This window comes from Mauremys mutica, chromosome 5, assembly GCF_020497125.1.
Source record: "Mauremys mutica isolate MM-2020 ecotype Southern chromosome 5, ASM2049712v1, whole genome shotgun sequence".
Taxonomy (NCBI): domain Eukaryota; kingdom Metazoa; phylum Chordata; order Testudines; family Geoemydidae; genus Mauremys; species Mauremys mutica.
Window position 1 is genome coordinate 143,932,613 of NC_059076.1, and position 16,554 is coordinate 143,949,166.

Consider the following 16,554-nt stretch of genomic DNA (forward strand, 5'->3'; position numbering starts at 1 on the left):
CCTGATTATTCACCAAATCGCTTCCAGAGTCGCTGCTTCCCAGGATGGAGCCCCAGCCTGTACGTACGGCCTGTGGGCTCTGGTCCATGGGGTACGCGTTTACATCTAGCTGCCTTGAAACACATATTGGTTGTTTTCACCCACCTTCCCAAGCGATCCAGAGTGCTCTGCATCAGTGACCTGCCCCTTCATTATTTTACACACACACGCACACACACACACAGCCTGGGGTGTACACACACAAACACACACACACACAGAGCCCGGGGGTGTACACACATGCACACACAGGCTGGGGGGGGTACACACACACAGAGCCCGGGGGTGTACATACACACAGCCCAGGGGTGTACACATACACACACACAAAGAGCCCAGGGTGTACACACACACACACACAGGCCAGGGGTGTACACACACACACACAGAGCCTGGGGGGGTTCACACACACACAGCCCAGGGGTGTACACGTACACACACACACACACACACAAAGAGCCCAGGGTGTACACACACACACACAGCCTGGGGGGGTACACACACACACACACACTGTCTTTGTGTCATCTGCAAACTTGCGGTTATGTTTTCTTCCAAGTCATTGATAAAAATGTTCCATAGCAGAGGGCCAAGAACCGATCCCTGCGGGACCCCACTAGACACAGACCTGCTCAATGATCAGGCCCTGTTTACAATCACATGTTGAGACAAGATCAGGAGCTAGTTTTTAATCCATTTCATGTGGGCCATGTTAATTTTACATCATTCTAGTTTTTTAATCACAACGTTATCGAGCACCAAGTCGAACGCTGTACAGACGTCTAAGTACATTACATCAAAGCTGGTACCGTTATCAGCCAAACCTGTAATCTCATCAGAACAAGATAGCAAGTTATTCAGGATCTATCATCCATAAACCCGCATTAGTGACATCGCCCTCCTTATTAATCGAGTCCCATATCAGCCACTCATTATCTTACCCAGAATCGGTGTCAGATTGACAGGCCTATAATTACCCGGATCATCCGCTTTACCTCTTTAAATGTTGGCAGAACATTCGCTTTCTTCCAGTCCTCTGGAACTTCTCCAGTGCTTCAGGATTTATTGAAATCAACATGAATGGTCCAGGGAGCTCCTCAGCCTGCTCCTTTAAAACTCTTGGGTGCAAGTTAACTGGACCTGCTGATTCAAAAAATCTCTTAACTTCAATAGATGCTGTTTAGCATCCTCCAGAGATACTAGTGGAATTGAAAGATTATCATATGAAATAACTACATTGTCTCTTTTCCCGCAAATACAGAACAGAAATATTTATTGACGACTTCTGCCTTTTCTGCATTATTATTGATACTTCAACCGTTTCCATCTACTCATGGACCAATACCATTGTTAAGATTCTTTTTGTTCCTTACATTTAAAAAAATGCCTTCTATATTGTATTTAATTCTGCCAGCCAGAGTTCTCCTTGTGTACCTTGGCTTCCCTTATCAATTTTCTACAATTACTATAGGGACAGGAATGGGATGAGGATTCAGGCAGAGGCCTGTATGTCCCCTGCCATTATCTGAGAGCTCCTAGTTGTCATGTAGCTAGACACCAATGAATCTTTCAAATTCACACAGTTCTGGGGAAATCCCAGATGGCCCCAGTGGGTCTGCGCTGAACAGCTCTGCTGGAGGGAGCCCCACAGGGGGCTCGGCCACGGCCAGGTTATCTCTCCACACAGGAAACGACTCCCAAAGGTAAGTTTGGGGTTCCCTTTGGCCACGGACCCCCAGCACGATGGGCCACAATCCCCCACCATCCACTGCCCCTCACACCCCTCCTCACGCTCAGCCACTCCCACTCAGTTCAGTCACTGAGGCTTCCCTGGCCTGGCCTGTGATGCCTGAGCTACCAGATGGTAATAGGGATCCAGCCCCCCTCCCCAGGCTCCCTCAGGGCAGGTTCACCCTCCTCCCAGGTGGGGCACACGTGACGGGTGGGGGGTGAACCCCATGTCAGTCCCTGCCCCAGGGCTCCGCTCACACAGACACACACTCCAGCCCCCACCGCACTCTGAGCTTCATGCTACCTCCCCTGAGGGGCCGGCGGTGGGGCAGGATCACCCCCTGCCCTCCCCTGGGTGGGGCTGTAACCCACACACCTCCTGGCTCTGCGGCCTGTCCCAGCAAGTGGTACCAGGACCACTGAGAGAGAGGGAGGTTAATGAGTCTGCTACAGCCTTAGCCAATAGGCATGTGGCCTTTAGCTCGTGCCGCAGAGGCTCGTCACTCAGCTCCCGAGGCCCCAGGTTCGATCCCGCCTGCCAAGGACCAGGTCTGTCGGTGCCCAGCCCTGGGTGTGTCAGCACCCCCTGCCCATGCATGTGGAGCTGGCCTGACCCTGGTGCTGCGCCCAGCGCTCACACTGCCCGGGGACGCGGGGGGCCAGCAGGTGCCCACGCGGGCTGCACTGGGGGGAGAGGGGCCTCAGGCTGCTGCCTGGCCCTGCCCATGGCTCCTGCTGGTGGCCGCTCGCTCGGTGCAGCTGGATTCCAAAGGGAAGCAAACAGCTGTGCTGTCACTCAGCGGGCCAGCGCCACGGTGCAGCGGGGGGGGGGAGGGGCAGATGGGAGCGACCACCTCCAGTCCCCTGCCCTGCTCAAGGGGCCACGGCCCCGGGCACAGAGACGCAGCTGGGCACGGCCTGGGCACTGCCGCAGGAGGCAGCTGTCTCCACGCACCCCAGGTCGGGTGGCTGCTGCACTCCCAGCCCCAGCCCCTTTGCCATGGGGGCATCATCCTTCCCCAGTGGAGAGGGCAGCAGGGCCGCCCGTGCCGGGGAGGGGGCTGCAGGCCGGGCCAGGAGAGCTCTAAGGGCCACGCCAGACCCTCTCTGCAGCCAGCTCCCACCTGGCACCCGCCTCTCCCCATCCGTCTCGTTCCCCGGCTGGTCACTGTGTTTCCATTCCTGCCTCCTTAATCCCGGACCCCCACTGGCCCCCGCCACAGGCCTAGGTGGGAGCCTCTGGCCTCCGCTATGCACGGGCGCGCTCTGTGCCCGGCTCCCTTTCTTCACAGGCTCCATTCCCAGCCACCAGACCAGCTGGCATTGCCCAGGGCCCGGCAAGCCCTGAGTGGTGCCAGGAACGGCCATGTCCTGGTGCCGCTCCGAAGGCAGCTCCGCTCTGGGGCGGTGGGCCTGCTTCGGCTGAGGGGGGGGACGGCTGTGTGCGGGGGGCTGCGTTTGCCTCAACCTGCCACAATGCCTGGTCTTCGCAGGGGGGTTTCCCTGGGCTCCCGACCCTCGCGCAGCCCCAGCTGGGGGCTCTGTCTCCTGCTCGCCGGGGCAGCGCTTGTGGCCTGAGCCAGGGCGCGTTGCCGGAGTGTCTGCCTGGGTCGGTGCTGCCGTCCCCTGCTGCGACGCGCCGGTTTGAAGAGGGCCCGACCCCAAAGGGCTCCCAGGGAGCACCACAGGGAGAGGCCCAGACGGGGGCGTGACTTGCCCAGCAAGCCCTGGCAGGGTCCGGATTCGAACCCAGCTCCCCTCAGCCCGGTTCCCAAGCAGCTGAACGTCACGAGGCTGCCGGTGGGGGCAGGTATTAACACCCTCACTGCTGCTCATGTGAGGCTTGGCCCTGCACGAGATGCTCCCCCACAGCCTGCGTCCAGGGAGTTCTGGAAACGCAGCCACACAGGGGAGGTGGAGGGTGGGGGAGACCCTTCCCCCCGTGGGGCTCAGCACCCCAGAGAGTCTGGCAGTGGGGCTCAGCTCCAGTGGGTCAGACCTTTGCGCCTGGAGAAGCTGCAGCACCAGGAGCACCGGCAGCTCCACTCTGGTTCTGTCCAGCTGATTTATCCGAGATGGCAGCTCCTTCCGAAAGGACAATGCAACCCAGCAAAGGAACCCCTCTGCGCTTGGCTTCCAGCGTATCCCATAGGGGTGTGTGTGTGTGTGTGTGTGTGTGTGTGTGTGTGTGTGTGTGTGTGTGTGTGTGTGTGTGTGTGTGTGTGTGTGTGTGTGTGTGTGTGTGTGTGTGTGTGTGTGTGTGTGTGCGTAGAAGCGCTCTCTGTGGTGTTCCAGTCACACCTGTTCCATTCTATTCCAGACAGGATTTTACACAGCACTCCTCACTGTGCGCTTTGGGAGTGATGCATGATACAATGCTCTGGCTGTGTGTGTGTGTGTAAGTGACATGGTGTGACGTGCAGTGTACTCGGTTTCAGTATGATGTGTGTGACATCCTGTGATGTGTGTCTGGGTGTGTGAGACATGGTGTGATGTGTGTCTGTTGAGAGTGTGATTGTGTGACATGGGGTGTGTGTTTTTTGGGGTGTGACATGTGTGTCTGGGTGTGATGTGTGTGACGTGTGTCTGTCAGGCTGTGATGTGTGTCTGTTGGGGTGTTGGATGTGTGTGTGTGCATGGGGTGTGATGTGTGTGTCTGGGTGTGATCTGTGTGACATGTTGTGAGGTGTGTGTGCTGGAGTATCATGTGTGACACAAGGTGTGTGTGCTGGGGTGTGACATGCATGTCTGGGTGTGATCTGTGTGCCATGGTGTGAGGTGTGTGTGTTGGGGTGTGACACGCGTGTCTGGGTGTGATCTGTGTGCCATGGTGTGAGGTGTGTGTGTTGGAGTGTGACACGCGTGTGTGTGTGTGTGTACACTCCTGGTGTTTGGGGGTGGGGAGGGGGGGCATGGAGGGGTAAACTCCCGGTGTGTGGGGGGAGGGGGGATGTGGGGTGGGGAGGGGGAGGTGGGGTGGTTGGGGGTGTACACTCCCGGTGGGGGGGATGTGGGGGGGCGGGTGCACTCCCGGTGGGTGGGGGGATGTGGGGTGGGGGGTGTACACTCCCGGTGTCGGGGGTGGGGGTGGGTACACATACACCCTCTCCCCAGCTGCTCCTGTCTGTCCCGCTCCCGGTGTGTGTGTGTGTGTCGGTGTGTGGGGGTGGGGGGTGTACACTCCCGGTGGGTGGGGGGAGGGGGGATGTGGGGGGTGTACACTCCCGGTGGGGGGGGAGGGGGGATGTGTGGAGGTGTACACTCCTGGTGGGTGGGGGGAGGAGGGGTGTGGGGGGGTGTACACTACCGGTGGGGGGGATGTGGGGGGGCGGGTGCACTCCCGGTGGGGGTGGGGGGAGGGGGGATGTGGGGGGGTGTACACTCCCGGTGTGGGGGGATGTGGGGGGTGGGGTGCAGATACACCCTCTCCCCGGCTGCTCCTGTCTGTCCCGCTCCCGGCGGGGGGGAGGTGTGGGGGGGTGTACACTCCCGGTGGGGGTGGGGGGAGGGGGGATGTGGGGGGGTGTACACTCCCGGCGGGGGGGATGTGTGGGGGGGTGTACACTCCCGGTGGGGGTGGGGGGAGGAGGGGTGTGGGGGGGTGTACACTACCGGTGGGGGGGATGTGGGGGGGCGGGTGCACTCCCGGTGGGGGTGGGGGGAGGGGGGATGTGGGGGGGTGTACACTCCCGGTGTGGGGGGATGTGGGGGGTGGGGTCCAGATACACCCTCTCCCCGGCTGCTCCTGTCTGTCCCGCTCCCGGCGGGGGGGATGTGTGGGGGGGTGTACACTCCCGGTGGGGGTGGGGGGCGGGGGGATGTGGGGGGGGGTACAATCCCGGGGGGGGGGAGGTGTGGGGGGGTGTACACTCCCGGTGGGGGTGGGGGGGAGGGGGGATGTGGGGGGGTGTACACTCCCGGTGGGGGTGGGGGGGCGGGTGCACTCCCGGCGGGGGGGGGGTGTGGGGGGGCGGGTGCACATACACCCTCTCCCCGGCTGCTCCTGTCTGTCTCGCTCCCGGCGGGGGGGATGTGTGGGGGGTGTACACTCCCGGGGGGGGGGGGGGGAGGGGGGATGTGGGGGGGTGTACACTCCCGGGCGGGGAGGGGGGGCGGGTGCACTCCCGGTGGGGGGGGATGTGGGGGGGCGGGTGCACATACACCCTCTCCCCGGCTGCTCCTGTCTGTCCCGCTCCCGGCGGGGGGGATGTGTGGGGGGGTGTACACTCCCGGTGGGGGTGGGGGGAGGGGGGATGTGGGGGGGTGTACACTCCCGGCGGGGGGGATGTGTGGGGGGGTGTACACTCCCGGTGGGGGTGGGGGGAGGGGGGATGTGGGGGGGTGTACACTCCCGGTGGGGGTGGGGGGGCGGGTGCACTCCCGGTGGGGGGGGATGTGGGGGGGCGGGTGCACATACACCCTCTCCCCGGCTGCTCCTGTCTGTCTCGCTCCCGGCGGGGCCGCAGCTAAGCCGCCGCCCGGTTTGGTCCCCGCCCGGCTGTCACCATCTGGCGCGGCCCCCCCTGCGCGCTGCGGAAGGATCCAGCCGCGTTAATGGCTCGTGTAAACGGCCGGTCGCGCGCCGCTGGAGGGGGGGTGGAGCGGGGCCGCGGCCCGGCGGAGTGACAGCAGCTTTTAACCCCTTCCCCGCCGGCGGGGGTGGGGGCGCGGCGAGCCGGGGGGAGCCCCAGTGGCTCCGGGCCCCTCTCCGAGTCTCCGCTGATGGGAGGCGCCGATCGGGCCGTGGGGAGCCCGGAGCCAGCCGCGCCCGGGGCCGCGGCTCTGTCCCTGGCCTCCGCGGCGCGCACTGTCCCGGGTGGGGTCCCGGCCTCCCAAACCAGGCCCGGCGGGGGCTGCCACGCGCCCCCCCCCCCCCGCCGCCCAGGTTCAAGATCAAACGTCACCAGCTACCCCTGCGGTGCCGAGCAAATCGCGCTCCCACGCGTGTGCGTGCGCCCCGGGGCTGTGGCGGGGCGCGGGGGGTGGGCGGGGGCCAGCCGTCTCGGAGCGGGGCTGCGGGGCGTGGGCACGTTTCTCCGGGTGTCTCTGTCCCTCTCCGGGCTGGGGGCTCCCTGCGCGCTCGGCCTGACCCCAGCCCGGACACGCGTCCCGCTCCCTGGGGACGGTCCCGCTCCGCGGAGCCCAGGCGCGGCCCAGTGTCCGAGTCTCCCTGGGTAGAACAGCCGGGGCCAGCCCCGCCGGACCCCTGGGCCCCCACCTAGCGCCGGGACCGGGACCCGGCCGGCTGGGCATCTGGTCCCGCTGGCCTGGGCTCGGCGCAGCGCTCCGGACCCCGCCCGGGGCCTGCCTCCCGGACCGCAGAGCCCCAGGGAGCGGAACCCGCAGCCCGGGGGTGCCCAGCGCCCTGCCCGACCAGAGAGAAAACCCGGCAGCTCCTGGCTGCGGCTTCGCCTTTATCCCTGCAGGCCGGGCCGGGCCTGAAAAACCCCCGGCTCCCCACAGAACGGAGCCGAGTCTAGCCCGGAACGGGGAGAGAGAGAGGGTGGATGGGGATAGATAGATAGATAGATAGATAGATGGGGTGGATGGGGGTAGATAGATAGATAGAGGGGGTGGATGGGGTGGATGGGGGTAGATAGATAGAGGGGGTGGATGGGGTGGATGGGGGTAGATAGATAGAGGGGGTGGATGGGGTGGATGGGGTAGATAGATAGATAGATAGAGGGGGTGTGTGGGGATAGATAGATAGAGGGGGTGGATGGGGTGTGTGGGGATAGATAGATAGAGGGGGTGGATGGGGTGTGTGGGGATAGATAGAGGGGGGGGGTGGGGGTAGATAGATAGATAGAGGGGGTGGATGGGGTGTGTGGGGATAGATAGAGGGGGGGGGTGGGGGTAGATAGATAGATAGAGGGGGTGGATGGGGTGTGTGGGGATAGATAGATGGGGTGGATGGGGGTAGATAGATAGATAGAGGGGGTGTGTGGAGATAGATAGATAGGTGGATGGGGGTAGATAGATAGATAGATAGATAGATAGATAGATAGATAGATAGATAGATAGATAGAGGGGGTGGATGGGGTGTGTGGGGATAGATAGATAGATAGATAGATAGATAGATAGATAGATAGTGGGGGTGGATGGGGTGTGTGGGGATAGATAGAGGGGGTGTGTGGGGTAGATAGATAGATAGAGGGGGTGGATGGGGTAGATAGATAGATAGATAGAGGGGGTGGATGGGGTGGATGGGGGTAGATAGATAGAGGGGGTGGATGGGGTGTGTGGGGATAGATAGATGGGGTGGATGGGGGTAGATAGATAGATAGAGGGGGTGTGTGGGGATAGATAGATAGATAGATAGAGGGGGTGGATGGGGGTAGATAGAGGGGGTGGATGGGGGTAGATAGGTGGATGGGGTGGATGGGGTAGACAGATAGGGGGTGTGTGGGGATAGATAGATAGAGGGGGTGGATGGGGTGTGTGGGGATAGATAGAGGGGGTGTGTGGGGATAGATAGATAGATAGATAGATAGATAGATAGAGGGGGTGGATGGGGTGTGTGGGGATAGATAGATGGGCTGGATGGGGGTAGATAGATAGATAGAGGGGGTGTGTGGGGATAGATAGATAGATAGAGGGGGTGGATGGGGGTAGATAGATAGATAGAGGGGGTGTGTGGGGGTAGATAGATAAATAGAGGGGGTGTGTGGGGGTAGATAGATAAATAGAGGGGGTGTGTGGGGGTAGATAGATAGATAGAGGGGGTGTGTGGGGATAGATAGATAGATAGAGGGGGTGTGTGGGGGTAGATAGATAGATAGATAGAGGGGGTGTGTGGGGATAGATTAGATTGAGGGGCTGGCTGGATCACTAGCAGAGGTCTACGGGAAATGACAGACATGACACACAGACGGGTGTCTATGGGGATGGATCGATTTGTATCGGAGTGGTGGAGATATGAACATGTATCTGTGCTTCTGTGCGTATAGGGAACAGCAGCGGGGTTTGTGTGTCTGTCTGTCTGGCTCTGTGCGCGCTGGGCAGACACACGAGCGTGTAGCACACACAACCCGTCTCGGGAATAGCGGTGATCGGCGTGTCTGTAGCAGTGGGTGTTTGTGGGTGGGTGTGTGGGGGGGTGTAGCTGTGGGTCAGTGCAGTGAGAAGCGGGCGGGGTCGATGGCGGACACACACCGGCCAGTGGGTGTTTGTGTGGGTCTAGGGGGCGTGTAGCGGGGGTCGATGGCGGACACACACCGGCCAGGGTTCCCCGGGTCGCTGTGCGCAGGCTGATCCTTGCGCAGCGGGTTTGCTCCGGCCCCGTGGAGACACAGTGACACGAGTCTCCCAGGGCCGCTCTGAACCCAGGATCGCAGCTGGGCCCGGGCGCGGGGCCCTCTCCGTGTCCGCCCCCGCCCCCGGGGGCCGGGCCGGGAAGGGCGCTGATCTGTCCCGGGCGCCCTGTGTGTGTGTCCCGGCCCCAGACAGCCTGGCCGCGGGTCCCCGGCTGCCGGCCCAGCTGGCGCAGCGCAGGGCGGTTTACAAGTGCGCGGGATCAGAAAGCCATTTGTACGAGGGTTTATAGCCGGGCCGCGCTGTGAAACCCAAAACCAGCGCAGAGCCCCGGGCCCGGAGCCCTAATCACTGCCAGACGCGGCGGCCCCTGCGCTTTTATGGGGCATTCAGAGCAGGGAGCTAATAAATTTCTGGGACGGCAGCAGCCCCGCGGGGGGACGGGGAAGCCGGGGTGAAGGGCCGCAGGAGGGAGCCGCGCACCCGGCTGCGGTGGGGAGGGGAGGCGCGGCCCAGACGCGCCGCACATGGCCCGGGCCCGCCGGCCGCAGGAACTTTGAAAAGCTCTTTACGATAGTCCAGGAAAAGCCTTTTATCGCTCGCTTTTATATGGCTGGGGCCGGGTCTGCCTTGCATTAGCGAGCGGGCTGGAGGGGCCGGGGCGCCGGCGGAGGCTGGGCCCGGGCCTCGGCGGGCTGCAGCCGCGGCCCCCACCCGAGGGCTGCAAGGGGCAGGCGGCGAGCAGGGCCGGCTCGTGGGGCCGCTACCCGAGTCCCACTCGCGGCAGCGGAGCTACAGCCACCGCCCTGCGCGCCGCCCCGGGCACGGGCCGGACACGCCACCGCCGGGGAGCCTGGCAAGGACCCGGAGCCCCGCACGGAGCAGCCAACAGCCGGGGCCGCGCGTCCACCTAACCCCGACGGAGGCCGAGGCAGGGCCCCGCCGGAGCGAGGCGAACAGCGGCTGCCGGGAGCCTCCGGACAAAGCCGCTGCGGCGAAGGGGCGAGCGCCCGAGCCCAGACGGCCCCGGCTCCGGGCGCAGGTTCGTAGGGAACAGCCCGGCCCGCCCCGCGCTGGGCTCCCAGGACGGGGACGGTCGCCCCCGCACGAGCCGCCTGTGACCATCCCGGCCCGCGTGTGCAGAGCCCGGCCCGGGGCAGCGGGTCCCCGGGGCCCGGAACGCGAGGCCGCCCGCAGGCCCCAGACCCGAGCGTCCGGCACGTCCCGCTACCGCCGCTGGGGGCGGAGCGGGGTCGCTGGGGGCTCTGCGGGGATCCCAGGCCAACAGGCCGCGGGTTCGGGCTCCCCACCAGCTGGGCCCCGTGTGTCTGCCAAGGGCCGTCTGCGGAGTGTGTCTCCGCGCTTCTGGGGGGCCTGGTCCTCGGGGACCCCCCACCACCACCAGCGGGGCCTGAGCCGCGGGGACAGCCCCCCGCAGCGGGCCCTTGGAAGAGGGGTCCCCCTCCCACTCCCGCCAGCTCCCAAACTTTGCGAATACTCCAGCTGAGGCTCCTCCTACCCCGGTGCCCAATTAGTGACTCTGGCCCTGTCCCTTTAAGGCTCCAGCGCCGGGCCAGCGAGGGGGAAGCTTTGGCTAGAACTGAACTCTCCGAATCAGCGGTGACTCGTTAGCGGGTAGCCGGGGGAGCCCCGCAGCTGGGAGCCGGGCCCCTCGCTCCAGGCCCCCGCGGGGGGACTCGGGGAGGTGTGAGCGTTGGCAGCAGCGGGCGCGGGGGCGGCGGCTGGGAGCCCGGGAGCTCAGTCTCCTGGGGGGACCCGGCCCCATGGCTCGGGGGGGCTGCTGAGCCCCTGCCCGGCGGAGGACGCGGAGCCAGGAGCCCGGGGCCGGGCGGGGGCTCCCCTCTTCTGGGGCCATGACCTCCGCCAAGGAAGGGAAGGCGGCGGCCCCCCTCTTGTATCCCGCCGGCCAGGAGAGGCGGAGGAGCCCGCTGGACCAGCTGCCGCCCCCGGCCAACTCCAACAAGCCGCTGACCCCGTTCAGCATCGAGGACATCCTGAGCAAGCCGTCGGTGCGGAAAGCGCCCGCCGGGCCCGGCGCCCCCTCGCCCCGGCTGCTGGACAAAGCGGCCGGCTCCGGAGCGCCCCGGGGCGGCGTGCCCGCCCCGTCCTCCCCGCTCTGCGCCCTGGAGGAGCTGGCCAGCAAAACTTTCCAGGGGCTGGAGGTGAACGTGCTGCAGGCTGCGGAAGGTACCGGGGCGCGGCCGGGGCGGGACGGTGGCCAGGGCCAAGGCCAGGGCGGCCTCCCCCGGGGCTCCGGCCTTGCCGACCCTGGCTGCCAGGGGGGAGCACGGCGCTGACCCGGCTGCCGGCCGGCGGCCTCTGGGAGATGGGAAGGAGAGGCGGCCCCGACCTGCGCCGGGCTCTTTCCGGGACCCTGGCGGCCCCGCGGCTCCCCCCGCCCGGGGCCCGGGACACTTCGGTCCCGGAGAAAGCGAAAGCGCCCGGCGCAGGGGAGTCCCGCAGCAGGCAGGGAGGGCGAAGCCCCGCGCTGGGGAGAGTCCCGGGGCCCAGGAGCTGCGGGCGGGGAAGCGGGAGGGACGGGGCTGAGGGTTCAGGTTCCTTAGCGCGGTGCGGCCCGGGCGGGGGCCCGTTACCCCGCGGGTGCCCGGGCTCTGCCGGGGGCAGCAGCTCCCCCGAGCTCGGCCTGGTTGTGCAAGAAAAGCACCGGCGAGGGCAGAACCGACTGACGTTTCGGAGACGCGGCTCGCTTGTCCCGCGCTGCACAGCGCGGTGCCCGCGGCGCGTTCCGAGCCGGGGGGATTCAGGGTGTGAGTCCGGGTAAGAATGGGGCGGCGGCGGCCATTGTTCAGTGCCGGGCGCCGGGACACTCCCGGGCCGCGGGCCGCCTGGAGCCGGGCGCCCCGGACCGGTCAGACTCCGGTCGGGAAAGGCCGCGAGCCGCAGCCTTAGCTTGTGCCGGGCCTGGTCTGGTGCAAGACTCAGTCCCCGCTCCCCAGACAGACCGACCGACTCCCGGTAACTCGCCAGCCCGGCCCAGGCACGCGGATCCGGCGCTGTCTGTGCAGCTCCGCGGGGCTGGAGCCTCCCCCGCGCAGGAACCAGCGGCGGGTTCCCGTTCCGCTTGGCACAGACATTGTTACAGTTATTGGGGCGGTGAAACAAACGGGACCCGGTTTTGCTCCCCGGCCCGCGGGGGAACGCGGGGATTTACACCAAGGTGCGTGGAATCCGCTCTCCCGGGCGCCGCGCGCCAAACGCGGGCTCTGGATTTGCGGCACAGCCGCGTGTCGGGTTTCTGGGGCACACGCACGAGTCTCCCGACACGCCGGGTATATTCCAAAGGGAGCCCGCCTACAGGCCGGTACGAACAGCCGGCGATGGCCCCGGGAGACGTAGCAAATAGACCGCGGGGCGCGTGACAGCGAGTTTCTTTCGGACTTTCTCCCGGGCGCACCCAATTCCCGCGGCCCCGGGAAATGTGTGATTCGACACAACTAGCGGGGTGCACTCAACCCGCGCAATCCACGGGCAGACACCGGCCGCCGGGCGGCTAAACTCGTTCTCCCGCCCGGCCCGTTCCGCTCCTACGAACACATCGAGTTCTGGTGCGTTTTGCCGCCCGCGGGTTTCCTGTCTCGGAGCGGGCACATTGCGGGCGAGAAAGGGCCCTGCGCGCCTCCCCGAAAGTGCAAAACTCGACTCGAAGGTGCCCGACCTTTCCAGGCAACCCGGCCCGCACATCGGGCTCCGTTCGTCCGCCCCGGTGTGTCTGTGTCGGACACGCGGTACCGCAGCGCCGGGACAGACACATTCCTAGAGGGGAGGAAGGAACCGATCCTCGCTGTTCTGCACACCCGTGTCTAAACCCGCTAGCGGGGCCGGGGACCGATGTGCGCCGGGCTGGCCTGGGCTCGGCTCGGCTCCGGGAGTTTCGAGGATGGAGCCGCCGCAGCGGTCCCGTCGGGGAGATTTTAGCTCCGAAGGAAACACACAATAATTCTAGAACGGAAGAAAGACGCTGCCGTGTGCGGGCTGTTTTCACCCGGCCCGGGTCTGCGATGCGGGAGATTTTCCGTTCAGAGTCGGTGAATCCAGCCGCGGATTGTAACAAACGCGGCGATCGCTGCGTGTCAACGCGCCGCTGGAGATCCGCCGCGGGCCGGCCTGGCTCCCTCGCCCTGGCTGCGGCCGGGTTGCGGGGCTGCGGCGCGGGGAATGAAGCCGCGGAGAAGAGAATTTCACAGCGGGGAAGCTGCCCGGCCGGCAGGGTCCGTGTCAGGCCGGGCCGGGCCGGGCGATTTCGGGTGACTCGAGCCCCTTCGCCTAGCTTGTCTCCAGCTGTCCGCGGCCCCTCGCCGCCGGCCGGGCCTCAGGCCGAAGGACAGGCCGCGGGCCGCCTGCAGGGCACGACCCGCCGCTGCTGCCAGCTGCCCCAGCCCCAGGGAAGTCCTGGGAGCCGGGACAAGTCGCAGCAGCCGGCTCGGCCCCGGGCAGCGGGTGCGGGGCACCGCCCCGAGCGCACGAGAACGGAGCAGCTCCCCGGGACAAGCCTCGAGGCTGCAGGGGGAGGCGGTGGGTGCCCCGCGGGGCCCTGCCCCGGCTGATTCCGTTGTTCCCCGCAGAGCGGTTCCCTCTCCCCGCACAGCCGAAATGAGCCCGAGCTGTGAGGTGCCTTGTCTCGCCCCGGGCAGCGTGCGGGGGGCTCGCAGGCCGCGCCCCAGGGAGCCGGACCCGCGTCCGCATGGCCCGGGGGTGCCGAGGAACTGGCCCCGGCCGGGGGCGGTGCAGGGAAGGTGCCCCCGGCCAGCAGCCGCCCTGACCGCCTCTCCCTCTCCCCCGCAGGTCGCGACCCGCTGGGCGCCTTCGGGCCGCGGCCGGCCAGCAAGAAGCGGCGGAAGTCGCGCACGGCCTTCACCAACCACCAGCTCTACGAGCTGGAGAAGCGCTTCCTCTACCAGAAGTACCTGGCGCCGGCCGACCGCGACCACCTGGCGCAGCAGCTGGGCCTGAGCAACGCGCAGGTCATCACCTGGTTCCAGAACCGCCGCGCCAAGCTCAAGCGGGACCTGGAGGAGATGAAGGCCGACGTGGAGTCGCTCAAGAAGCTGCCGCCGGCCGCCCTGGAGAGCCTGGCGGGCCTGGGCGAGCCCCCGGGCCCCGAGCCCTGCTCCGAGGAGGAGATCGAGGTGGACGACTAGGGGCAGGGGCCAGCGCCCGGGGACCGCGGCAGGGACCCCCCCAGGCAGCCGGCTTTGGGGGCCAGGCCGGCCCCCCGCCTGCCCCCTCTGAACTGAGAGCCCGGGACTTACCAAATACACCTCACTGAGGGGGGGGGCTGCCTACCTCCGCCCTGCCCCCTCCCAGGCGCGGGTACCCTCCCCCCACCTCCGCCTACCTGCCCCCGGCCCCTCCCAGGCGCGGGTACCCTTCCCCCACCCCCGCCTACCTGCCCCGGGCCCCTCCCAGGCGCGGGTACCCTTCCCCACCCCCGCCTACCTGCCCCCGGCCCCTCCCAGGCGCGGGTACCGGTCCCCCACCCCCGCCTACCTGCCCCCGGCCCCTCCCAGGCGCGGGTACCCTCCCCCCACCCCCGCCTACCTGCCCCCGGCCCCTCCCAGGCGCGGGTACCCTCCCCCCACCCCCGCCTACCTGCCCCGGCCACTCCCAGGCGCGGGTACCGGTCCCCCAGCACCGCCTACCTGCCCCCGGCCCCTCCCAGGCGCGGGTACCCTTCCCCCGGCCCAGCCTACCTCCCCCCGGCCCCTCCCAGGCGCGGGTACCCTCCCCCCACCCCCGCCTACCTGCCCCGGCCACTCCCAGGCGCGGGTACCCTCACCCCTCCCCCGCCTACCTGCCCCCGGCCCCTCCCAGGCGCGGGTACCCTTCCCCACCCCCGCCTACCTGCCCCCGGCCCCTCCCAGGCGCGGGTACCCTCCCCCCACCCCCGCCTACCTGCCCCCGGCCCCTCCCAGGCGCGGGTACCCTCCCCCCACCCCTGCCTACCTGCGCCCGGCCCCTCCCAGGCGCGGGTACCCTTCCCCACCCCCGCCTACCTGCCCCCGGCCCCTCCCAGGCGCGGGTACCCTCCCCCCACCCCCGCCTACCTGCCCCCGGCCCCTCCCAGGCGCGGGTACCCTCCCCCCACCCCCGCCTACCTCGCCCCGGCCCCTCCCAGGCGCGGGTACCCTCCCCCCCCTCCCCTTCCCCCTGCCCAGCCTACCCCTCCTACTGCCCCTTCCTCTGTCCCCACCCCCTGCGGGCCGGGCTACCGCTCCCCCACCCCCGCCTACACCCCTCTGCCCCCTCCGTGCGCTTAGGCCACTTAGGGATCTGGGGCAAAAATGGGTCCTGCTAGTGAAGGGGGGGGGGCTGGACTCGATGACCTTTCAAGGTCCCTTCCAGCTCTAGGAGATTGGTCTAGCTCCAATTATTACCTAGTACCTGCCCCCGGCCCAGCCTACCCCGCCTACTGCCCCTGCCTCCCTCCCGGCGCGGGTACCCTTCCCCCACCCCATACATATTACCCCGCCTGTCCCCCCTCCCCCCTCCTCCCCCCCGGGCGCGGGGTACCCGCCCGCCCCGCCCCGCCCGCTCCCGGCGCGCTCTGGGGGGATTTGGTGCAATTTCATTTCATTTTATTTTATGTTCTAGCGTCGTCTGGTCCCGTCGGGTGTGTCCGTGTCCGTGTCCCTCGGCTGCTCCCTGCCGCGGGCGGGGGGGAGCCCTGGCCTGGGGGGGCTCCGGGAGTCGGTGAAAGGAACAAGGGGGTGGCCCTGCTCCTGGCTCTCCCCGCGGGGAGGGTGAGTGGGCCTGGGCCGCCCCCCTTTGTGTGTATATAGTTTGAATAAAAGGAGACACCTTATTACCAGCCGGGCGCGGCCCTTCTTGCTGCAGGGCCGGGCCGGGCCGGGCCGGGGAGCCCGAGCGGAGCTGGGGGGGGGCGGGCCCCTCCCAGGGCCGGGGTCGGACCCCTCCCCCGCGGCCTCTTCTCCACGCCGTGTCGGCTCCGCTTGCGATTCAATTAGGAGCCGGCCGGGCTCCATATGGTTTGCGAGTCGCTGCAGCCGCGCCAGGCGGGTGATTGATCGGGGGCCAGTCGCACCCGCCCCAACCGGCGGCCGGCCCCGGGGGGGGAGCGGGGGGAGCCGCGGATTAGCTGGGTCCCGCGTGACTCACCACGGGCTCCCCAGCGGCTTCGTCCGGCCGCGACCCACTGGTGACGCTGCGCAGATCAATCACCGCCTGTTTATACTGGGGGGCGGGGGGGCAGCCAGCGGGGGAGTCAAGGCCCTTTCTTCGCCCCCGCGCGGCCTGCAGGGGCAGCGGGCGGGCCCCGGCCAATAGCGCCCCCCCGGAGATCAGAGCCCCGGGGCGCCCCCCCCAGATCAGAGCCCCCCCAGACCAGGAGATCAGAGCCCTGGGGCGCCCCCCCCAGATCAGAGCCCTGGGGCGCCCCCCCCGAGATCAGAGCCCTGGGGCGCCCCCCCCCAGATCAGAGCCCCGGGGCGCCCCCCCCCGAGATCAGAGCCCCCCCAGACCAGGAGATCA

At 67.0% G+C, this 16,554-nt stretch overlaps 1 protein-coding gene across 1 annotated transcript; it reads left to right on the plus strand.

The window, feature by feature from the left end:
- The first annotated feature begins 10,898 nt into the window (after positions 1-10,898).
- LBX2 (ladybird homeobox 2) lies at positions 10,899-14,204 on the plus strand. Its single transcript, XM_045019947.1, has 2 exons — positions 10,899-11,232; positions 13,849-14,204. Exons 1-2 carry the CDS (start codon positions 10,899-10,901, stop codon positions 14,202-14,204), a joined length of 690 nt encoding a protein of 229 aa, XP_044875882.1.
- The last annotated feature ends 2,350 nt before the right edge of the window (positions 14,205-16,554 follow it).

Bases quoted from the DNA above. Each gene is read 5' to 3' on its own strand.
- LBX2 (XM_045019947.1), top strand. From the start codon at position 10,899: ATGACCTCCGCCAAGGAAGGGAAGGCGGCGGCCCCCCTCTTGTATCCC. The intron at 11,233-13,848 runs GTACCGGGGCGC...TCTCCCCCGCAG, and splicing joins CGTGCTGCAGGCTGCGGAAG to GTCGCGACCCGCTGGGCGCC.